Source organism: Podarcis cretensis (assembly GCF_951804945.1).
Source record: "Podarcis cretensis genome assembly, chromosome: 9".
Taxonomy (NCBI): Eukaryota; Metazoa; Chordata; class Lepidosauria; order Squamata; family Lacertidae; genus Podarcis; species Podarcis cretensis.
The window spans coordinates 72,191,859-72,216,869 of record NC_137178.1 but is presented as its reverse complement, the minus strand read 5'-3'; the positions used below and the strand labels follow the sequence as shown (position 1 = coordinate 72,216,869).

The 25,011-nt window shown below is 43.3% G+C and overlaps 1 protein-coding gene across 1 annotated transcript in view; it reads left to right on the top strand.

The window, feature by feature from the left end:
* Positions 1-22,215, top strand: part of SEL1L3 (SEL1L family member 3) — a 48,080-nt gene extending 25,865 nt beyond the window's left edge. Inside the window, exons 13-24 of the mRNA XM_079990088.1 lie at positions 279-419; positions 1,903-1,965; positions 4,856-5,032; positions 5,607-5,734; positions 7,076-7,159; positions 10,867-10,957; positions 11,060-11,144; positions 12,116-12,225; positions 13,442-13,569; positions 16,134-16,236; positions 16,315-16,387; positions 21,241-22,215. Coding sequence (XP_079846214.1) covers positions 279-419; positions 1,903-1,965; positions 4,856-5,032; positions 5,607-5,734; positions 7,076-7,159; positions 10,867-10,957; positions 11,060-11,144; positions 12,116-12,225; positions 13,442-13,569; positions 16,134-16,236; positions 16,315-16,387; positions 21,241-21,407 — 1,350 coding nt within the window. The 3' untranslated portion in view covers positions 21,408-22,215. The remainder of the gene's footprint in view (positions 1-278; positions 420-1,902; positions 1,966-4,855; positions 5,033-5,606; positions 5,735-7,075; positions 7,160-10,866; positions 10,958-11,059; positions 11,145-12,115; positions 12,226-13,441; positions 13,570-16,133; positions 16,237-16,314; positions 16,388-21,240) is intronic.
* The last annotated feature ends 2,796 nt before the right edge of the window (positions 22,216-25,011 follow it).

Genomic DNA, 25,011 nt, shown 5'->3' with positions numbered 1-25,011 from the left:
AACCCCACTAACGATTTTAACTGTATACAATGGTCTCCAAGATAAGTTATAAATTTCCCCCATTCCTTATTAAAGATTTGATCTTCCTGATTTCTGATTTTCCCAGTCATTTTTGCCATTTCAGCATAGTCCATCAACTTGATCTGCCACTCTTCTCTGCTAGGGAATTTTTAGATTACTTTAAGCACCTCCCTTGGACTTACAAAAACTCGGAAAGTCTGAAATGGATCTTGACAGTACATACCTGAGATTTACGAACATCTTTCCATTTGTTTCAGCAACGTTTAGGACAGATGCTTTTTTGGGGCCAGCAAGGAGTGGGGAAAAACACCAAAGCAGCTGTCGAGTGGTATGCAAAGGGTGCCTTGGAGACAGGAGACCTTGTATCTCTCTATGATTATTCCATCGTGTTATTCAAGGTAAAATAGAGAAACTGCTGCTTTTGTTACAGAACGTGACAGCATTTCAGAGAAGCATTCTTTGCAAACCTTACATAATCAAAATAAACATTCCAGTGTAAAATGAGTGATTTCCACCACTGAAATATACTCAGAGTTGAGAGTGGATTTCATCTTCTTTATTCAGCTCATAACGGTGAGGAGGAATGGAAGTTCCCCCAGAATGTCTGCTTTATATACATTATTTACACAATGGGCCCCACGTGATTGGCTAGCAAGCCTGTCACTGCTTTGCCATCAAATGTCCTGACTTCTTCCTTAGCCAGTTTCCTGATTTATTTAAACATAAAATCCTTTTATTTAAAAATAAAATCCTTTTATTACTGGCTTTAACCCCCCCCCTTTTTTCTCTTTTTTTCTTTTTTTTGCATCTTGTATTGTGTGCATTTTTCCTTTCCCTTTTTGGGCAAGACTTCCATTTAACAGAACATGCCTCTGTGTGGAATTACCCATTGGTACGAAGATCATGGCCACTGGTCCCATCAACTCCTGGCAAATAGAAGGAGAAGAAATGGAGGCAATGAGAGGTTTTACTTTCTTGGGCTCCATGATCACTGCAGGTGGTGACAGCAGTCATGAAATTAAAAGACACCTGCTTCTTGAGAGAAAAGCAATGACAAACCTAGACAGCATCTTAAAAAGCAGAGACATCACCTTGCCAACAAAGGTCCGTATAGTTAAAGCCATGCTTTTCCCAGTAGTGATGTATTCAAGTGAGAGCTGGACCATAAGGAAGGCTGATCACCGAAGAATTGATGCTTTTGAATTATGGTGCTGGAGTAGACTCTTGAGAGTCCCATGGACTGCAAGAAGATCAAACCTTTCCATTCTGAAGGAAATCAGCCCTAAGTGCTCACTGGAAGGACAGATCCTGAAGCTGAGGCTCCAATACTTTGGCCACCTCATGAGAAGAGAAGACTCCCTGGAAAAGACCCTGATGTTGGGAAAGATGGAGGGCACAAGGAGAGGGGGACGACAGAGGACGAGATGGTTGGACAGTGTTCTCGAAGCTACCAGCATGAGTCTGACCAAACTGCGGGAGGCAGTGGAAGACAGGAGTGCCTGGCATGCTCTGGTCCATGGGGTCATGAAGAGTCGGACATGACTAAACAATCAAACAACAACAACAACACATTAATATCCAGGGTCTTTTACCTTTAACCTTTACCTTTTACACATTAATATCAATGTGGGATGAGGAGGTTGAATTTGTCAATTGGATTTGAGGTTTTTGACGTTTCACGAGCATAAAAGATATATGGGTGCTTTGAGGAGGAAGAGAGTCCTTTTTGTTTTTTTTTTGCTACGATACTAATTAATCATGGGAGAATCCTGCACATTTGAAAGTTACACGTGCATTTTTGTCCCTGTAAGCTAATGTGACTTTTCAGTGAGCAGGAATAGGAAAGGCTTTGTATAATCCTGATTTTTGTCATTGCTTTAGGGCCAAGGTGTGAAAAAGAACAGAACACTTGCTTTACATCTGATGAAGAAAGCTGCATCCAAGGTAACTTCTACAAAAAACAGCTTCTGTAGGGGAATTTGCGCTGTCCAGCACTGTCTCTTGCCTGATGGAGCGTTCCCTTGCTGCAACACAGCGACATGCCACAATATATCTGCTAATTTTTAAGGTCCCACGAGATTGTTGTTTTTGCTGCAGCAGTCTAAGGCTTTGTATACCGTTAAAGCACATCCAAAGCACATTTTTTCCTCTCAGAGAATTCTGGGTACTGTATCTTGTTGAGCGCTGCTGAAAATAGTAACCCTGTGAGGGGCAAACTGTTATGTACTGAACTTCTCACCCTGGGTCTGTAGATAGTTTTTACTCAGGTCCACGTATGCAAATAAGGGATCAAAAGTGATGTTCAGTGACTGGATAGTTACAGAAAGTTGTTACAGTTGTGTTGTACTGGAGCTCTATATAAGCAGGCTGGCTGAACCCTTCAGTTCAGTTCTGTTCTGGCCTGTGAATAAACAAGAGCTGTTTGAAGAATCGCTGTGTCGTCTGATATGTTCACCCACAACTTAACACAAACTACAGTGCCTAGACTTCTTTGAGAGAAATAATGTCCTTTGAATATGTTTTGAATGTGCTTAAGTGTGTACACAGCTTAAGGCAGAGACTCCTCCAGAAATTGTCAGGTACAGATGCAATCCTTGAAAGTCTAATGTACCTTAAGTTTCATTTAGGTCCCCTCAAATCCTCTGGTTTGTTTGTTTTTTATTTTGTTTGTTTATTTGTTTGTTATTTGTTTATTTTGTAATTTATATTTTTCAGGTTTATACATTTCACTGATTTTACAATCATTTTGACATTTCAAAACTTGACCTCCTTCCTCCTCTTTCTGCGGCTCCTTAAATTTATTTTCAATATCTTCTGCATATCCAAATTAACTCAATTTGCTCATTTATTTGTCTACTTTAAATATATGCTCTTATGAAACTGCAGGTTATTACAATGATCCTGCCAATGTTATTATCTGTTTACAATTTATCTGTAAATATTCAATAGACCATTTGCATTCTTTTATAAAAAGTTTGTTATCTTGATTTCTTATTCTGCCAATAAGTTTTGCCATTTCTGTGTACTCCACAAGTTTTTGCATCCGTTCTTCCTTTGCTGGGACTTCTGCTTCTTTCCATTTGGGGGCAAGTAACATTCTTGCTGCTGTAGTAGCATACATAAATAAGTTTGTATACAGTTTAGGTAGTTCTATCCCTATAATTCCCAAAAGAAAAGCTTCTGGGTTTTTTACAAACGTTATTTTAAACATTCTCTTCATTTCATTATATATCATTTCCCAGTAAGCTTTAACCTTACTACAAGACCACCACATATGATAAAAATAACCTTCTTTCTCTTTATATTTCCAACAGTTATTTGATTTAGATTTATAATTTTTTGCCAATTTACTCGGTGTTGGATACCATTGATATATCATTTTCATATAATTCACTCTTACAGCATGTTGTAAATTATACATCCATATTCCACAATCGTTCCCATGCTTCCATGTCTATATTATGTTTATTTGTTTGTTTGTTTTGTAAAACTGTTTAACTTCCTGCTTTTATAGATAGACAAGACTGACCATAAGCATATCTTTATTATCATCCTGATTCCTAAAATATTTTATCAGGCATCTCCCTCCATGCTAGAAACAGCCACATGAGACAAAAAGTTACTCTTGCATCCTTGTTTGCTGAAATACACTTGGAGTCGAGAGTGGATTTCATGTTCTTTATTCAGCTCATAGTGGTGAGGAGGAATGGAGGTTCCCCCAAAGTATCTGCTTTATATACATTATTTATACAGTGGGCTGCACATGATTGGCTAATTCCAGAATTCTCCTGTAGGCCAATCAGGTTGTGGATTCACTTCCATCTGGAGCTGGATTGGGTGGCTCCTGCAGACCAATCAGACTGCTGCATTCTGAATCCCATTGTTCTAGAACCAATGAGACTGCTGCATTCTGAATCCTGTTGTTCTAGGACCAATCAGACTGCTGCATTTTGGATCCTATTGTTCTAGGACCAATCAGACTGCTGCATTTTGGATCCTATTCAACTCAGTACATAACATTTGCCATGCCCTGCTGCCCTGTGTCAGATATCTCTACATACAGAAAGCTAGAATTTTTTTGTGGGGGAAGGGGAAGTTTTGATATGAGGGAGTATTCATGTGACTCACCTGTAACAGAAACAGGGTGTGAGGGGTGCTAAAAAGTTACAATATGACTTGGGAATTCCAAAGATATTTTGGTTAATTTAGTTTTCCTTATTAAGTAATATGTGCGCAGAATGGCATACAAATCATTAACAGTGATTGCTAAGTTCTTGCGGTTACGTTACGTATTAATATTGACAATGGTGGCGATGCATTACCTGACATTTTCAGAAGGAAAAAAAATTAAATTTTTTGGTTTTTCTAAAAGCAGTTGATGCACTTTTTCATCAAACAGACTTGGCAAGCTAAATGTTGCCCAGTCACAAAAATGATAGCAGATTCGAATTCCTCACACCCCAAAAACATATTTTTTAAAGGCCCATCGCTGAATAAATTTGCAAAAATTACATTTCACCCCTTAAAACGATACACTCTGATTGTGTCATGTCCTCATTCTGCAGGTTTGATTTGACTGCTTGACAATTGGCTGGGAATAATAATAATAATTTATTATTTATACCCCGCCCCTCTGGCAGGGTTTCCCCTGCCATTCTGGGCATCTTCCAACAAAATGTGGGAGATGTCCCCAGGGGTTTTATCTGAGAGCAGCCTGGACTTACCATGTCTTTGCATAAGGTGTTGGGTTCTCGAACAAAAGAAATCAGGGACTGAAACACTTTCAGCCTGAAAGTTCTTAAGATTTCCCCTTTTGCTCCCTTTCTGCCTGCAGGGACTGCCTCAAGCACTGAATGGCCTGGGTTGGTATTATCATAACTTCAAAAGAGACTACGTGAAAGCAGCCCAATACTGGTTAAAAGCTGAAGCTATGGGCAATCCTGATGCATCCTTCAACCTTGGCGTCTTATATTTGGATGGAGCATATCCAGGAATAACTGGGAGAAATAAAGTGAGTGTAAATTGTTTATTTACCAGCACGGATAAGTATTAAACATTGAGGTCCAGAGTTGAGGACCTTCTGGCAGTTTCCTCACTGCGAGAAGCCAAGTTACAGGGAACCGGGCAGAGGGCCTTCTCGGTGGTGGCACCCACCCTGTGGAACGCCCTCCCACCAGATGTCAAAGAGAAAAACAACTACCAGATTTTTAGAAGACATCTGAAGGCAGCCCTGTTTAGGGAAGCTTTTAATGTTTGATGGATTACTGTATTTTAATATTTTGTTGGAAGCCGCCCAGAGTGGCTGGAGAAGCCCAGCCAGACGGGTGGGGTATAAATTATTATTATTATTATTATTATTATTATTATTATTATTAATTAATTAAACATTTTTCTCTTTGGATTCTCAACATTTTAATAGAGAGGTGGCCATTTCAAATGGCGATCAGTACACAAATGGTAACTAATAACTTCTGTTTCAATTTTTAAAAAACTTGCATTTTTCCTTATGCACACATTATTGACATTATAGAAAGAGGAAACAAGCAAAAGTTTTATTTTTTTACTGCTTTCCCCCCACTTTACAGACTGTTGCTGCTGACTATTTCTTTAAAGCGGCAGAAAGTGGTCACATGGAAGGCACATTACGGTGTTCACAATATTATATTACAGGAAACTTAGCAAACTTCCCCAGGGATCCTGAAAAGGCAGTAATGTAAGTAGTGCTAAGAAATGCATTGACAACAATAACAACAACAAAAAAAATCAAATTTCTTAAACCAGGAATCATTGTGACTGCAAAAAAAAAACATGGTTGTGTGCTAAGATCACCAAAACTGCCTAGAAATAAATTCACACATGACTCAAATTTCAGTTTGAGGTTTGGCATAATTTGGACCATAACTTTATTGATTACAGGCTGTGATTGGTTTGCTTAGGCATTGGTTCAGACTATCTGATCCTGTCTCAGACTATCCAGGACAGGAGCAGAACTGACAACTGCCAGTTGCAGAGGTCAGTCGAGGTAAGCACCCTGGGAGATCGATTGGGATGGGTGCAGATCCCTTAGATCACACCCAGCGAGCTCCCAGGGGCTCTTGCGTGGTCCTATCCCCCTTTCAGGGGTCAGACAAATGCATGGCGAACCCCTGGATTCCTTTAACGGAATACCTACGCAGCAACCATCGGAGGGACAAGTCACAGCCACACCTCGTCCCCTCCACACACATTAACCAATGCCTAACCACAAACCTTGGGACGCGTGTGGCGCTGTGGGTTAAATCACAGAGCCTACGACTTGCCAATTAGAAGGTCGGCTGTTCGAATCCCCGCGACGGGGTGAGCTCCCGTTGCTCGGTCCCTGCTCCTGCCAACCTAGCAGTTTGAAAGCATGTCAAAGTGCAAGTAGATAAATAGGTACCGCTCTGGCAGGACGGTAAACGGCGTTTCCGTGTGCTGCTCTGGTTCACCAGAAGCGGCTTAGTCATGCTGGCCACATGACCCGGAAGCTGTATGCTGGCTCCCTCGGCCAATAAAGCGAGATGAGCGCCACAACTCCAGAGTCGGTCACTGGGAGGAGAACCCGATTTTCAGTGACCTTGACCTTCCAAACCTATACTTGTTTTCTTCTTTCTTTTTCATACCCTGTTCATTGTGTCACTTTTTGGGCTGAGGGGATTTGCATTTCTGAAGCTTAAATTGCACATTTCGTGGTGGGAGAGAGCCCTGAGTCTTACATTGGCAGTGAAGCAAACGCCCTCCTTCCTTTCTCTTCTCCCCCAAGAAGAAGGTCCCCATCTCATCCTAACCTGGAGGTACATAATGGAGTTGAGGGCCAGTCTCATACTTCTTCACAATGTGAGGGCTGCTGCCAGGTGTCCGCCATTGCAGAGACGGGCAAGAAAGCAAGGGGCTTGAACAACGGGAGAAACAGCATGTTGGGAAGCAGGAGATTCTCCTAGAGTTCACTGATTTGGGTTGAGGTGTGTGCAGGCATTTGCCTGCCACAAAGTTGCCTGCAGACTTCGAATGCTAATGTTTCTGTTCTTATTTTCAGCTGGGCAAAATATGTGGCAGAAAAGAATGGCTATTTAGGCCACGTCATTCAAAAAGCTCTCAACGCTTATCTGGAATTGTCTTGGTAGGTCTGGTGCTCCTTTTCTGTATGTATAAATAATACATTTATTATTAAAACAAAAAATTCCTTCCAGTAGCACCTTAAAGACCAACTAAGTTAGTTCTAGGTATGAGCTTTTGTGTGCATGCACACTTCTGTGTGCATGCACACGAAAGCTCATACCTAGAACTAACTTAGTTGGTCTTTAAGGTGCTACTGGAAGGAATTTTTTGTTTTGACTATGGCAGACCAACATGGCTACCTATCTGTAACATTTATTATTATTATTATTATTATTATTATTATTATTATTATTATATGCAAGAGAACTGAGAAAGTGAAATAACACAATGACTACAAAAGATAAATGCAATTCAGAATGGGAATTCTATACTTCTGTGCTGTGAAATGGCCACCTAATAGTAACTAAATTAGAAAAATTGACTGATTTATCCGTTTCCTAACACTGTGCTCCCAACAGATGTTTCAGTGCAAAGGCCAAATCATTAGCTGGATATGAAAAACTCAGGGACAAACTAGATGAGACATTCGTAACCTATTATTAGATCTCCAGTCTCTTAAGTTTTGGCAAATAGCAGCCATGGAGGGGGGAGGACATATGTAAGTTTCTTGTAATGTGGCAAATAGCCACTCTGCATGAGTGACCTTTATTTGGAAAACAGTGTTTGGTGGTGGTGGTGGGCTGTACTGCAGCCCCGATTAGAATCCAGGAGCAACTACCCTTTGGGGGGGGCAGTGCTATTTGCTAAAATTTAAAGAAATCAGACCTCCACCATTCCCTCTAGTTTTGCCCTCAGCATGACCTAAAACAATTCGGTGCTCAAAGCAGAAAAACCTAATGAACTCTCCATTATAGCACAAATAAAGGTAAAGGACCCCTAGAAGGTTAAGTTCAGTTAAAGGCGATTATGGGGTTGCGGCACTTATCTTGCTTTCAGGCCAGGGTTTGTCCCTAGACAGCTTTCTGGGTCATGACTAAACCATTTCTGGTGCAACAGAACACCATGATGGAAACCAGAGTGCATGGAAACTCTGTTTACCTTCCCACCCCAGCGATACCTATTTATCTACTTGCACTGGCGTGCTTTCAAACTGCTAGGTTGGCAGGAGCTGGGACAGAGCAATGGGAGCTCACCCCATTGTGGGGATTCAAACTGCCAACCTACTGATCAGCAAGCCCAAGAGGCCCAGTGGTTTAGACCACAGCACCACCCTTACATCACAAATATAATAATAATAAACACCATCACAGACGACTTTCTGTCCTTTAATGATAGTCTGAATTTAGTGTATCTCAATCCACATGCAGAACTCCCAGAGCATTTTCTGGGTACAGTTTGGTGAAAACCTACATGCAAAGGATCCATGTGAAAGCTAGGAGGCAGATTGCCAAAGTTTAAACCAGCTGCTAATCCTTATCCTTCACTTTTAAGTTTTGACCAGTAGATGTAGCTGTTGATTCGGAGTGCCAACCTTTCTTCCCCAGCTCTGTGTAAAAGCCACAACCTATTTCAGATTGGAGGGAAGCACCGATGGAATCTTCTTTTCAAGATCTAATAGCATCTCTGCAGGCAGGAAGAGTTTTCATGACATAGTCCTAACCATGACCATGGGCTGGGGTCAGGGTGGGAGCACAAGCAGCTATTTACAGTTTGTTTTCTTAAGATTAATTCAGCTACAAGTGATGCATTTCGCATCATGTGTCATTGTCCCGAAACTCTTAGGGCCTAACTAGACATAATAGGAGTGGACTCACGTATCTGAATTGGATAATCCTCAAATTTACATGAAGCGGACTAAGGTAGAACTCTTCCCTGCTTTCAGCTTTTTCAGCCAGTCTTTTCTTTCTCAATGGAAAGAAATATCAGGATAGAATCAGAGAACTGGAGAACTGGAGGAGACCCTAAGTATCATCTAGCAGCAATCCAGGAATCTCAATATGCGTTCCCCATCCAGTTTGAAACCATACTGGACCCTGCATAGCTTTGCAAATTTGCTATCCATTTTACTGCTGCACCACTCAGAGGGGAGAAGAGATTTTCTTAGAAGGTTTTTTGTTTTGTTTTTTTTTTTGCATGGGTAGGTCAGATGTTCAACTGCTGCCACCTGCACAACACTGTTGCACTTCAAAAGCTCCCCACCTTGTATTACTTCTGCATGAGCTCAATTGAACTATGTCGATGTCATCTCTAATTGTGTCTTTAATTTAAACCTGTTGTCTTCTCTGAACCCTTCCTTCTCTTCCAAGCAAGGCCTTTGTTCCGCAGATGATTCTGTGGAATGTTTTAGGGTGTGTACTCTAACCTGTCACGTCACTGTCTCTCTGCCTAACCTACCTCACAGGGATGTTGTGATGTGGAAATGAAGAGCAAATGTGGCTGCCTTGAGCTTCTCGGGCCTTATTGTTACCCTGTGTAAATTAAGAATGTGCTCTAAAACATACTTAAGACTCTTGCTGTGGCACATTCCAGGAGGAATATCAGTACTGCTGAACAATCTGTCTCTATTCTTCTTCTTCTTCTTCTTCTTCTTCTTCTTCTTCTTCTTCTTCTTCTTCTTCTTCTGCGATCACTGATAGCCAAGTAAGACTGTCATACATAAACATGGTCTTAACAGTGAGTCTGTAAGTGACTGTGGAGGCCAATTCTGGATACACACATCCTTCCACAATGGGGACATAGGTTTCCAGGCGGGAGTTGATCATGGTGAGGGTTTGCCAAGGGTGCCTTCCTCTTAGCACGTTCCACCATTTTGTCCTGAGTTCGAGCATCTTCAAAGCCCATAGCACCTTTGGTAAATCGGGTCCTCCCTTAAAGAGGGCACGTATTGCAGTGAGATCTGGCAACCAAACCCTGTGTTGTGGGTGGGTTTGATTGAATATCCACAAAACCCAATTGGTAGGTCCCTTGATGCTGGGTTCAATCAGGCCAAGCTAAATGGATCAAGGGACTTATATATACCTATGCACGTGACTCAGAGCTTCCTCTTTCGGTGCGTGCATGGGAACACCCGCCCACCTCTCCCTATATTTGGGGCTGTGCGCTTCACTTTGCTATGCCATCGTGTGTCGTCTGTCATTGGGACAGGGGCACGGCAGGAATTTCCCCACTTGGCTGATTGGCTGGTGCCATTTGGGTTTCGCCTGCCGCGTAGCAAATCGTCACAACTTGTAAGGTTGCGGATAGGCTCTGGTTCAGGTGATAGGGATGGGAGAAGGCTCTTGCCATCCCTATGTGAAGGGTATTCCGTTAAAGGAATCCAGGGACTCAATGGTTTGGTCAACCCTGTGAGGGGGTTGTGCCCGTGTCTGAGTCCAGGGGGACATCTGGGTGGTGGACATAGCCTGTTCCCGGCTTTCTGCTTATCCGGGTGTTCACCCTAGTCTGCTGGTGCCCTGGGTCAGTGCTACCTGCAACGGTGCAGGGAGCTAGTCGAACCAGAGCCTATGCAACCAGTCACTTGCTGTAATCAATTGTGGCCTAAATTCTGCCAAAAACCAAACCAAAAATTTGAGTCTCGTCTGAATTTATTTAAGGCAGATGTTTAAAGGTCTGAACAGGCAAAGGCTGTTCTCCAATGGGAGCACTCGCAGACCAGTGTTTCCCAGTTATCGGTGTTCTGCTTCTGTTTGAAAACCACTGTGCCAAACTATTTCTGAAGTTTCCTTGTATTCACCTTGCATTTCTTTTTCTCACACCCCTTGGTTTTAGGCATGAAGCCCTGCTTTATTACCTTCTGTCTGCAGAGACTGGAATCGAGGTGTCACAGACAAACCTGGCACATCTCTGCGAAGAGAGGCCAGTAAGTATATGTGATTCCACACCCTCTTGTTGTTTTAAATCCTTAAATATTTTCCTGGAAGCATACTGAGTCATTCTTTCTCTCCCACATCCTGTGTTCTAGAATATGACAGAAAGATACATGAATGTTGACTGCATTTGGAGATATTATAATTTCTCAGTTTCTCAGAAAAATGCTCCCTCATTTGGTACGTATAACAACCTGTTACAGATAAAGTCGTTCGTGTGCTTTTGAGTGTTGCAAAATGACCTCCTTTTTCTTTTTTTAAATAATTGGTTTATTTGGTTTTCAGATCAAAGTTTTACAATCATATATCCAATATACAAGGGACGTGGGTGGCGCTGTGGGTTAAACCACAGAGCCTAGGACTTGCCAATCAGAAGGTTGGTGGTTCGAATCCCCGCGATGGGGTGAGCTCCCGTTGCTCAGCCCCTGCTCCTGCCAACCTAGCAGTTCAAAAGCACATCAAAGTGCAAGTAGATAAATAGGTACCACTCTGGCGGGAAGGTAAACGGTGTTTTTGTGCGCTGCTCTGGTTCGCCAGAAGCGGCTTAGTCATGCTGGCCACATGACCCGGAAGCTGTACGCCGGCTCCCTAGGCCAATAAAGTGAGATGAGCACCGCAACCCCAGAGTCGGCCACAACTGGACCTAATGGTCAGGGGTCCCTTTACCTTTTACCCAATATGCAACATAAAAACAATATTCCTGGACTTCTCTCATCCCCTTTGTGGGTTGTATTGTTAATCATTTCCTCCTGCATCTTTTATGATAATCCAGATATTTTACATCTCCGTTGTGTCCAAAGTTCACAATTAAGCTGTGTTATTCCCATCCTACTAATGATTTTAACCGTTTGCAATGGGTTTTTAAGATAAATTGCAAATTTTCTCCATTCCTTATTAAAATCCTGGCCTTCCTGATTTTTGATTCCTTCGGTCATTTTTGCCAATTTGGCATAATCCACCAACTTAATTTGCCATTCTGTTCTGGTAGGGACTTTATCTTCTTTCCATCTCTGGGCGCAAAATGACCACCTTCTGGCTTGTTTGCAATCAATCAAAGATCATTGATCAGGACCACTGGAATTTGTCATAGCCTGAGCTGTGAAGGAGGGAATCACTTGCGCAGTCTTTAATGCAGCTGCTTCTTTCCACAGCTTATCTGAAGGTGGGAGATTTCTACTACTATGGATATCGGAATCAGTCCAGAAACTTGGATATCTCAGTACAGATGTATGCACAAGCTGCCTTGTATGGAGACGCACAGGTAGGTTCTTGCTGGTTGGGGAATGAAAGGGCTGATCATCAGAAAACCTGAGGCCTTTTCTGAAGACTCTTGAGATTTGCAGTGTCCCACAAACCCCTGTCACATTCAGGGCCGTCTTTAGCATTTGTGCGTCGAGGTCCCCAAGACACTCCCCAAAGAAAAACACAATTGACACTTAATTTTTGTTTAAGGTTTTTGGCATAATTTTGGCCACAACTTTATTCAAATTACAGCAATGTGAGTGGTTGCTTAGGCATTGGTAGCACTAATTGACCCCGCACGGGGACAGCTCTGACATTCGCACCCCTGCGAAGTCAGCAAGTGTAAGTCACCTGTGGAGAGAGATGGGACTGGGAACCATGCCTCACCTCTCCCCAGCATGCTCCCAGGGGCTTGCGTGGCCCTAGCCCCTTGCCAGGGGGTTTCGGACAAAAGCATGGGGAGCCCCTGGGTTCCTTTAACAGAAAACCCTTGAAGCAGCAGCAGCAGCAGCATTGTGGAGGGGCAGGCACAGCCAAATCCATACCCCTCTACCAACTAATTCCAAGACCAATGCCTAACCGCAAACCTTACAAGTTGTGACGATTTGCTACGCAGTAGGCAAAAACCAAGTGGCACACACTAATCAGCCAAATGGACAAAATTCCTACCGGGCCCCTGCCCCAAAGCAGACGACCCCATGACAGGCATAGCAAGGTCAAGCAAACAGCCTAAAATTAGGGAAGGGAGGGCGGGTGATCCGAAGCACGCAGCGAAAAGAGGAAGTTCGTCACTGCGTTCATTGTATTTAACAAATAGGGCTGTCAATCAACAAATGGCAACATCTAGATTTCCCCAGTAACAGCCCGTCCCTGCTTGAAGGATGGCCAAACCATTTGCCTAGCAACAGTGAGGTGTCTCGTCAGCCCCGCCCGCAACCTGTGCTCTCCATGAGGGAGAACACACTATGCAGCGCCAGGGTGCAAAAAAACAATCAGTGCCCCCAATTCGGGGGGTGGGGGAGGCTAAAGCTGTTGAGTTTTCTTGCAGGTTGTAATTTATGAATTGACAAGGGGGCTTCTTGCTCCAGGGCTGCATTATCTGTCTTGGTGAATTCTTCACCAGTTTCTCTGGCTCCTTGTCCCCTTGAAAAGCAAAAAACGCCCAACACCTTTCGCCACAGAGCCGTGAAGTGCTATTTGTTTGACTGGAAATGCCTTCGTTTTGCACCTTGCAGGGGTTCTTTAATTTGGCTGTTCTCCTGGAAGAAGGTTATTCCATCCCTCATCACATTTTAGATCATTTAGGAATTGACAGGACCGTCAACTCCAGTAATTCAAACGTGCTCCAGGAGCTTTACGAAAGGTGAGACTGTTCTTGTCCATCATTGCCGTCCTTAAAACGTTAAGAGCAGGTTCTTATTTAGCACAGTGTAAAATGTGAAGCAACAGAAATAATAGCAAGGTGCCATAAAATCGGCAACAACGTTAAAATGCCTAAGATGGTGGTCTTCGAAATGTATTCTAGGGGACCCTGGGGTCTGTCAGAAGCATACCAAGAGTTCCTCAAAGAGAAGAATGGTAACGGCAAATCCTTTCCTGAAAGACAACTCTCTGTCTGCCACTATTTTCTCCATGCAGCGTGCAAGTTGCAGGAGAAGCTTTGAGCACCCTCAGAATGGGCCCGCGCTCATTGTGAACTGATTGTGTTCCCTGGACTCCTTTGCAACACATGAAGTTCCTCTGGCAAGCAAATCCTGGGGAAAATATTTTCCTGAAGGTAGAAAGGTTGAGAATCCCTGGTCTTGGGGAATGGAAAAGTTATCACAAGCCACCAAGAACAGCAAAACAGGATGTTTTGTTGGGCCGGCCGCAGTACTCTTCCAAAAGAATGCTAGGCCTCTTCAAGTGTTCTGTGTCTGCTGGCCCTTCCTCCTTGACATCTACACATAACAACAACAACAACAACATATTATTATTATTTAAACTCCGCCAATCTGAGGGGCTTCCAACAGAATATTAAAAACACGACAAAACTTCATATATTAAAAACTTCCCTAAACAGGGTTGCCTTCAGATGTCTTCTAAAAGTCAGATAGTTGTTTATTTCTTAGACATCTGCTGAGAGGGCATTCCACAGGGCGGGTGCCACTACCGAGAAGGTCCTCTGCTTGGTTCCCTGTAACCTCACTTCTCGCAGTGAGGGAACTGCCAGAAGGCCCTCAGAGCTGGACCTCAGTGTCTGGGCACAACAATGAGGGTAGAGACGCTCCTTCAGGTATACTGGGCCAAGGCCGTTTAGGGCTTTAAAGGTCAGCACCAACACTTTGAATTGTGCTCGGAAATGTACTGGAAGTCAATGTAAGCCTTTCAGGACCGTTGTTATATGGTCTCGGCGGCCACTCCCAGTCACCAGTCTAGCTGCCGCATTCTGGATTAGTTGTAGTTTCTGGGTCACGTAGAGTGCATTGCAGTAGACCAAGCAGGAGGTAACCAGAGCACGCACCTCTCTGGCAAGACAGTCTGCGGGCAGGTGCGGTCTCAGCCTTCATACCAGATGGAGCTGGTAGGCAGCTGCCCTGGACACAGAATTGACCTACGCCTCCATGGACAGCTGTGAGTCCAAAATGCCTCCCAGGCTGCGCTCCTGATCCTTCAGGGGCACAGTTACCCCATTCAGGACCAGGGAGTCCTCCACATTGAGAAGGCCTGAAGAGGAACAACCTTCTCTGTGCATATCTCCTTCCTCCTGCTGGTCTTTGACTCAGAGTATGGATTTCGCCATGTTCTAAATCACGAGGAGAACCTACATGCACAGAAAAAGCCTTCGCTCTTCAGAGTTTCCCTTCTAACATATGGATGACAAGTCTGGGGCCTGTGGGCACGGTCCCACTCTCTTCCACCTCATGACTGTAATTACCCAGGTGAGAATGCCTGAAGGAGGCTTTGAAGCCACCACTGACTGAGAAGACCTCTCTCCAAAACAACACAAGATCCAAAACTTCCCCACAAGCCTAGGAAGCATTCTTGCTCAAAATTTCGTGCCAAGAAGCTGAATTTGACATCAACGGAAGTAGCTTTAGGATTGCAATCTTTAAGTTCTAGATGGTTGAGAACTCTCAGCTCTGCTGAGAAACCAGCTGCCTTTTGACTGTTCCTCAACTCTCATCAGAGCTGCAGCCATTTCCTCAAGCTACCTGAACAACTGGTCGTAATTTTAATCACAGTAACTCAACTAATAAATGAGAACATGTCATAAGGTGGTGGTGGAAGACCATATGATGGGCTCTTTGATGTGGAAGGAAAGTCTGTGCCCTATCACTGATGGCCCCAGTTAAGACTCAAGCCTTCTATCTGCCTGGCTTTACTCCTTCATCTGCATAGTCCTTGTCTGCTCTTGCGACAGGCTGCTGAGAGCCATAATAATAATAATAATAATAATAATAATAATAATAATAATAATAAATTTTATTTATATCCCGCCCTCCCCAGCCGAAGCCAGGATCAAGGCGGCTAACAACAATAAAATAATACAACATTCTAAAATCATTTCATTATAAAATTAATTCAAATCAAATTGATGGCAACCATTGGGCTAGAGTTCTGTGAAGATTGCCAAAGGAGGGAGTCAGGCTGTGCCCTGGCCAAAGGCCTGGTGGAACAGCTCTGCCCTGCAGAAAGATGTCAAGTCCCGCAGGGCCCTAGTCTCTTGTGACAGAGCGTACCACCAGACTGGAGCCACAGACGAAAAAGCCCAGGCTGTAGTTGAGGCCAGCCTAACCTTTCTGTGGCCTGGGACCTTCAGGATGTTTTTGTTTGAAGTCCGTAAGTTCCTCTGTGGGACATACCAGGAGAGGCGGTCCTGTAGGTACGAGGGTCCTAGGTATATTTTTTATTTGACATTGATGTCTTTCTTATTGTTGTCCGTAGGTGTTGGAGCTATAGCAACCAAGAATCAATCAGTCCATGCACTTTAGCTTTGCTTTATTTCCACCTGCGTGTTTTATGGAAGACGACTTTGCATTCTAGTCTGGTGCGTACTCCACTGTTCTATGAGTAAATGCCTGGCATTTTGTGCTCTAACTAATACAAGCTTCTGAATTCCTTGCAGATTTACTTCCTGGGTTCCTTGTTTGTCTCTGCTGTGGCTGTATTTGTCATAAAGTGTTTCTGGGCTCTGTTGGGTAAGTATCTAGCAGCAGCCATAGAGCTGAAGAACAAAAAAATAATAACAAAATCACAGGTGTCCCATTTGTTTTCCTCGATAGAAAAAGGAATCGAACTAGATTTTTAAAACTACTGAAGGCAAACAGGTCGAAAAGCCTAGTTTACTTTTTCACTACAGAGGGGAAAGAATTGAGATCGGATGCCAGCATAAATAATAAAAACATGGAATGAAAATGTAGCCTTGCACAGTTCTGATTTTATTCATATTTTATTTTTATTTCATTTTGATCCACGTTTTGATTTATTTATTTATTTCATTTGGTTCACGCCTTGTGAACCAGCAACTCTTTCAAAAGGGACCACGTACAGTGGTACCTCTGGATACGAACGGAATCCATTCCGGAGCCCCGTTCACATCCAGAAGTGAACACAACCCCGTGTCTGCACGTGCACAGGTAACGATTCGCCGCTTCCGCGCATGCACGCGACGTCATTTTGACCATCTGTGCATGCATGAGCGGCGAAACCCGGAAGTAACGCGCTTCATTACTTCCGGGTCGCTGCAGCACGCAACCCGAAAATACTCATCCCGAAGCTACTTCAACCCAAGGTATGACTGTATAGCCTAGCCCGATACCGCCAGTAACTAGGTAAAGGTAAAGGGACCCCTGACCACTAGGTCCAGTCGTGGCCAACTCTGGGGTTGCAGTGCTCATCTCGCTTTACTGGCCAAGGGAGCCGGCGTACAGCTTCCGGGTCATGTGGCCAGCAGGACTAAGCCGCTTCTGGCGAACCAGAGCAGCACATGGAAACGCCGTTTACCTTCTCCTTGCACTTTGACGTGCTTTCAAACTGCTAGGTTGGCAGGAGCAGGGACCGAGCAACGGGAGTTCACACCGTCGTGGTGATTCGAACCACGACCTTCTGATTGGCAAGTAAGTCCTAGGCTCTGTGATTTAACCCACAGCACCACCCGTGTCCCTTCCAGTAACTAGAGACCTCCCTTTTTCAATATATTGCTAATATAAATTCCAGACAAGTAATTGTGGAACTTCTTGTGGAGTAATTAAAGGAATATGAGCAATGCTGAGGTTCTACATCTGTGTTTCCTAAGCTGAGGCACCGGGTTTGTTGTTTCATTTTGTTTCCCATGATTATATACTGTGTAAGAATAAGAACTGACCTTACTCCTCAAAAGTGCAGAACCACTTCTCCCTTCAAAAGAGACTGCCCAGTGGTGTCTCTGCAAGAGTTATGGACCTAAAAGTGTCTCCTGATTGAAAGACTTGCCCACATGGCTGATTAGTGAGCAACGGCCTTTGAGAGTGGGTAGTTCTGTTACGTTTCCGCATTGTGAGGGAATCAACCCACTTTCTGGTTTCCTTTCTTCTTCTTCTTCTTCTTCTTCTTCTTCTTCTTCTTCTTCTTCTTCTTCTTTTGACAATCATACATAAATAAGAATAAAAATGTGCACCCCACCAATGAGACCATTCCATTATAACTATCCAATCTCCCAAAATGTCAACACCTCTCGCGATGGTTTGACCCCTTTCCATTTTAACAGTACAAATTCCACAAACGCCCTGCGTATCTCCTCAAAATCATTTCTCCTGCATATTCCCCGTAATTACCTTAAAGGCACATGTTAATTTATCCTTAATAGCTATATCCCACACCTCTTTATACCATTCTTCCATTTTGTATTTTGCTTGCCCCTTCTACTTCCTAGCTATCATAATTTTTGCAGCTGTCAATAAATTTGTGAGCAAGTCCTTCATAGTCTGTGAACCCTTCACCCCATCGTAAATTGATAATAATGCTACCTCTGGACTTTTGGTCAGCTTTAACCCAGTGATTTCTGTTATGTCCTTAAACACCCTTTGCCGGAAAAATTGTGCATCTTTACACTTCCACCACATGTGAACGTAATTCCCGGTTTCCTGGCATTCCCTCCACCATCACACCGAATATTCCTTGTTTATTTGATTTAATCTGACTGTCGTTAAATACCATCTCCAAACTAATTTATAATAATTTTCTTTTATCCTTATTCTTATATAAGAATAAAAGAAAATTATTATAAGAATAAAAGAAATCAACCCTCTTTCATCTATTGGAATGGGGTGAGAGAGAAGGACAATTATTTCTTCTGCTTTCACTGATACAAGCATGACACAGCTAGCTTTTGGGGGGAGTTACGTTATACAGCACTTCCTGTTCCCTCACCCAAATCCTGGAAAGGGAGGCGGGTGTTGCCAGTATGGGTGGGTGTAAAGATTTTGTGCTGTCTTATTTGCAACCAGTAAAGGGACCCCTGATCATTAGGTCCAGTCATGGCTGACTCTGGGGTTGCAGTGCTCATCTGGCTTTATTGGCCGAGGGTCATGTGGCCAGCATGACTAAGCTGCTTCTGGCGAACCAGAGCAGCGCACGGAAATGCCGTTTACCTTCCCGCAGGAGCGGTACCTATTTATCTACTTGCACCTTGACGTGCTTTCAAACTGCTATGTTGGGAGGAGCAGGGACCAAGCAACAGGAGCTCACCCCATCACGGGGATTCAAACTGCCAACCTTCTGATCGGCAAGTCCTAGGCTCTGTGGTTTAACCCACAGCACCACCCACGTCCCTTTTGCAACCGGTATTTAACCTTTATTATTTTTTTATTTTTTACTTGTGGTTCAGTTGCTCTCCGAGCATGAGAAAGCCAAATAAAGCTGGTTTAAACCTGTTTCTAGTCAGTATTCAACTAAAGCATTCGTCTAGATTTTTTTTAAAAGGATTGTTGGTAGAATATTAACAAGACAAGATAGCAGGAAGAGACAATTTTCTTTACAACATTCATGTTTCTCACCTGATGGAATTGTGATTGAGTTGATTATTTTATAGTGTAATCTTAAGGTTATCTACGATTCAGATCAATGTGGTTTACTCAAGGATGGTATTGAAATGTCATGCAGAGAGCATAAATTGGAACCTCACCTGCAATTTAACGTTTACCTTGCTGTGCAGAGTTTAATGACTTCTATAATAGGAATGTATCGGGATGCGGGTGGTGCTGTGGGTTAAACCACAGAGCCTAGGACTTGCTGATCAGAAGGTCGGCGGTTCGAATCCCCACGACGGGGTGAGCTCCCGTTGCTCCAGAGTTGGTCACGACTGGACCTAATGGTCAAGGATCCTTTACCTTTATTAATAGGGATGTACGCTGGCTCCCTCGGCCAGTAAAGCAAGATGAGCACCGCAACCCCAGAGTCGTCCGTGACTGGACCTAACGGTCAGGGGTCCCTTTACCTTTACAATAGGGATGGGGATGGCAAATCCCAGATTAGTCCAGAAAGGAAAATTATTTTGCAATAAGAGGTGAAGAATCATCAGTCCCCGAAAGAGGTGAGAAGGGAGTGTGCAAAGCTCTAAGCAAGAATTAATAAGATTGGAGTTAAAGTGTTTAGGCAGCAAGTGAGTGATCTGAAATATGTAACCATGTTCCGATAGGTGTTTTGACCACAGTAATAAATCTGGGATACAATGAAAGTGTATACCTCATTTTTGCAGACTGCTTAAACCACAATCCTACATGTTAAGTGCACTTTAGTCATTTATTTTAACAGGAGTAACAACTTAACTCCCATTCCATAGCTTTCAGTGGATTGTGCTTAGCATTTGCTAGATTTTGCCATTCGTATAAGCTTTCATTACTTTAATGGGCAAAGGAGGCAAAGTGTTAAGTTGTGGGTGAACATATCAGACGACACAGCGATTCTTCAAACAGCTCTTGTTTATTCAGAGGCCAGAACAGAACTGAACTGAAGGGCTCAGTCAGCCTGCTTATATAGAGCTCCAGTACAACGTAACTGTAACAATTTTCTAAAACTATCCAATCACTGAACGTCACTTTTGATCCCTTATTTGCATAACTATCTACAGTATCCCCCTGCTGGCCCAGGGTGAGAACTTCAGTACATAACACAAAGTATGTTAGTGAAGGAAGGGAATTTGGAGAATTTGGTATTTGTTTTGAACTGCTATTAATATTGTCATTTCCACTGGCTGTGAACTGCCTTTGAATGTTTTGGGGAAGGGTGGGTATGAAATTGAATAAATGATGATGATGATGCCACACAGACATTTTTGAACACTGCTTAGAGACTTTTGAAAGATTAAGTGGTTTAGAAGTGCTTTTAAGCAAATGATAAATCATATGGGGAACCGAATTGACCATCAAATTTAAATCAAAAGAAGAGTCACCATATGAAATGTTTGAATAGGAATCCAGAAGTTAAAAAGGGCAAAGTACATTTGACAGTTCTGCTATGCAAGGTACTGTTTAAGAAAAGGATGCTATGCTAGGGCTCTTCCAGACATCTGCATATGGAATGTGGGTTCTGTGTGCGAATCTCCCTGCTGAATCAGGTTCCATATTCATAAAAGCGTGTCTTCAGGATCTGGAGCTGTGTAGGTAGTACTCCTTACTGGAGAGGTGATCAAAACCACCGAGCCCCTTGGGCTTGCCGATCAGAAGGTTGGTGGTTCGAATCCCCGCAACGGGGTGAGCTCCTGTTGCTCTGTCCCAGCTCCTGCCAACCTAGCACTTCAAAAGCACACCAGTGCAAGTAGATAAACAGGTACCGTTGTGGCGGGAAGGTAAATGGTGTTTGTGTGTGCTCTGGTTTCCATCACGGTGTCCCGTTGCTCCAGAAGAGGTTCCGTCCTGCTGGTCACATAACCCAGAAAGCTGTCTGTAGACAAATGCCAGCTCCCTCAGCCTGAGATGAGCGCCGCAACCCAATAGTTGCATCACCTGAGTGATAGTGGGTGTGGTAATCTATAACACTACTTTTATCTGCTGTATTATATTGTGTGTTCCAACAGTTGTTCATCGCCGGATATCACGACTGCCTGAAGAGGCTCCAGCTGAAATCTCTTCCACAGAGGAAATTACTAGTGAGACAAGACCAGCAGAGCACAGAGAACCTACTGCGTCAAATAATTCAGAGGAGCATGTCTTGAATCCTCAGCATCCCCGCTCCAGCAGCTGAGGCATGCATTTTCTCAAGAAGAGACATTCTGATGTCTTCAGGAGACAGAAACCTCCCCTTTCTATGCCAATTTGGAAAATGCCCCCCCCCTTTTTGTGACTTGGCGGGTGCTCTCACCGTGGGAGTAGGCTATGCTGTTGTTGTAGCACTTCCTTGCTTGAGCTTGAAGCAGCCTTGAAGGTTTCACCCAAAATTTGGTTAGGAAGGGGACAGTTTGATTCAAGGAGGAATGACCTTCAGATCTAGTGCCCTGTAGAACCTGAGGTAATTTATTTTCAAATTCAGAAATAGTGTGAACTAGAACATAATCGGTCCTATTGTATTATTGGGAAAGGGATTTTTCTGTTCCTTTAAAATTAATCAGGGTTTTATTTTCAGTTCGGAGAATTGATAGACCTGGTTTGGGGAAGAAGGACTTGTCTTAATCAGTCGTAGTGTGCTCCAAAATCATTTTTGCCTTGGTAGGCTAAGGCTCCAAAATGTCATTTCAAAGACAGTATATAGGAATATTCTGTTCACCTTAAATATATACAGTGGTACCTCAGGTTACATACACTTCAGGTTACATACGCTTCAGGTTACAGAATCCACTAACCCAGAAATATTACCTCGGGTTAAGAACTTTGCTTCAGGATGAGAACAGAAATCGTTCTTCGGCGGCGCAGCGGCAGCAGGAAGCCCCATTAGCTAAAGTGGTGCTTCAGGTTAAGAACAGTTTCAGGTTAAGAACGGACCTCTGGAATGAATTAAGTACTTAACCCTAGGTACCACTGTGTGTGTGTGTGTGTGTGTGTGTGTGTGTGTGTGTGTGTACACACACACACACACACACACACACACATGTATGTATGTATGTATGTATGTATGTATGTATGTTTGTATGTCAAGGCCACTGGTATTTCAGCACTGAAGAGGTATCTGAGCTTAGAAAAGCTGCTTCTGATATTGCTGTACCATATAGAGTTGTTTTAACAATTATGAAGATAATTTATGGGCAACACGTTGAAACTTTTCTAACACACAAATTAAATCTACACATTAGTTTCATTAATACGCAATATTGCTGTATACAGCTTAAGTGGCTTCTGGCTGTGAAGTGGTTTACGAATCTGGATAGCTCAGTTGGTTAGAGCATGGTGCTGTGAATGTCAAGGTTGCAGGTTCAATCTCCCTTTGGGATGGCTTCATATTCCTGCACTGCAGAATGTTGGATTCCTCAGGGTTCTTTGTTGTTGTTTAGTCGTTTAGTCGTGTCCGACTCTTTGTGACCCCATGGACCAGAGCACACCAGGCACTCCTGTCTTCCACTGCCTCCCGCAGTTTGGTCAAACTCATGCTGGTAGCTTCGAGAACCCTGTCCAACCATCTCGTCCTCTGTCATCCCCTTCTCCTTGTGTCCTCAATCTTTCCCAACATCAGGGTCTTTTCCAGGGAGTCTTCTCTTCTCATGAGGTGGCCAAAGTATTGGAGCCTCAGCTTCACAATCTGTCCTTCCAGTGAGCACTCAGGGCTGATTTCCCCAAGAATGGATAGGCTTGATCTTCTTGCAGTCCATGGGACTCTCAAGAGTCTCCTCCAGCACCATAATTCAAAAGCATCAATTCTTCGGCGATCAGCCTTCTTTATGGTCCAGCTCTCACTTCCATACATCACTACTGGGAAAACCATAGCTCTGACTATACGGACCTTTGTCGGCAAGGTGCAATTCTATTATTATTGTCCTTGTTGCCTTTGCCTGCAACGTATGAACTAGTAAACAGTTGATAATGACCACAAGTGAACCATGGTAACCTCCAGGGCCTGACCATTAAAACAGCCAACTAAGCTTCCATTTTATTGTGCCTGTTATTCTCCCACGTGGCATCTTGCATATTATTATCAAATATTGTTTCCAGTGAAAATATACAAAATGCAAGTGTGAGGCTGCTGAGTCTTTTAAGGGCAAACTGACATGTGAAACGGAAACAAGATTGGTCGTAGAAATTGCCATAATAAATGCTAGCAGATGTTTTGACGCCATCGTGACGACAATGGTGATATCAAATTGGAGATATTAGAGATGAAAAATGCCGTGCCAACAGTTTATTGATTGGACTAAAGTAATAAAAAAGATGATATTAAGATAAACACTTCGAACCTTTAACTTAAGTGCCCTGTAAATAAAAGGTGTTCTGCAATGCACAAATTAAGTACCGTATTTTTTGCTCTATAAGACTCACTTTTTCCTTCCTAAAAAGTAAGGGGAAATGTGTGTCCAAGGGGTCACAAAGAGTCGGACATGACTAAACAACAACAACATATTTATATAGTTTATACTAACTGACCAACTTTACCTAGGAATCCCAAGGATTGAAGTCTACAGAGGTTGTTGAGAAGTGTCTTTTTTGAGATCTCTACCTCTACCTTTCCCAAGAACACCTTTCTATGCTCACTCAAGAAAGGGAACTTAAACCAGTTTCCCACCTTCTTATATTTCTTGGAAGGTGCCCCGGGGCCATAGGAGACATTGAACCTCCTCCTCTGAGAAATAGATCTCCAACCTTGAAGATGTCAGGTATACCCTTTCTGCCACCACCTCAGAAATCTTTGCACCCTTGATAACTGTGGGACCAATAAGGGGTTAGTTTGGGGATGTATCAGGGACAACCACAGAAAAGTTTGGGTTCATATGCCTGAATGCCTTCCCAGATCACTGGTGTGCCCTCAAAACCAGCAGAAATGTACACTTCCCCAGAGCTGGCATAATTTGTTTCCAACCAGAGGGAAATGTTTCTTTAAAGACTATTTATTAGGGTTGCCTTGTTATACCTAATCTGTTCTGTCAAAGCAGTTGTGTTAGCTGCTCAAAAAATTCTGGGTATGCAATTTCAGTAGCGTACATGTGACCACCCCCAAATGCTAATTTCGGAAGAGATTAAGGTCTAGATTTAAGTTCTAAGTCAGCCATAATGTGTTTTTGAAATGAATCCCGCATTTGATAAGGGGCAGGAAGAAGAGGGCTTCCTTTCTACAGAGTCATTAAACTGACATCTAATTGGCGTTTTGCATACAGGCCTTAATTTAGCAATACTATCACAGTCTTGCGTTTTCGTCTGAGCTTGGGAAGATAATGGCCAACGTACCTGGTCACAGCAAGATGAGCAGGATGTTCCTTTAAATTTATGCTGGGGTCAGGGTAGGGATCAATATGTACCTTCAAGTGGAGGGAGGGGGGAAGATAAGAGAAATTTAATCACTTTTATGTGAAAGAACAAGCTTAGTTTTCAGTTCAACGAGACCTTCTGGGAAGGAAGATTAAATGACATTGCTGTATGTTCTGGCCACAATATTGCCCTAGCTCTGTTTGCTAAGCTAGAAGCACCAAGATTGTCGGGTAAACAGTGGTCTGTGTTGAAATTTGAGCCAGAAATTCAAGAATAATCCCCACCGTGAGTTCAATGGGTACATGGCAAGAGGCACTGAATACAGCAGGTCACACTTAGGAGCAGTCCTTAAGCAGACTTACAGGAGAAATTCCTCTTGAACACAATGCAGTCGTGCCAATGACGGCTGGAGTTTATGGCAGAAACTGCAGAATGAGCAGGAGGGACGCCTAGCACATCAG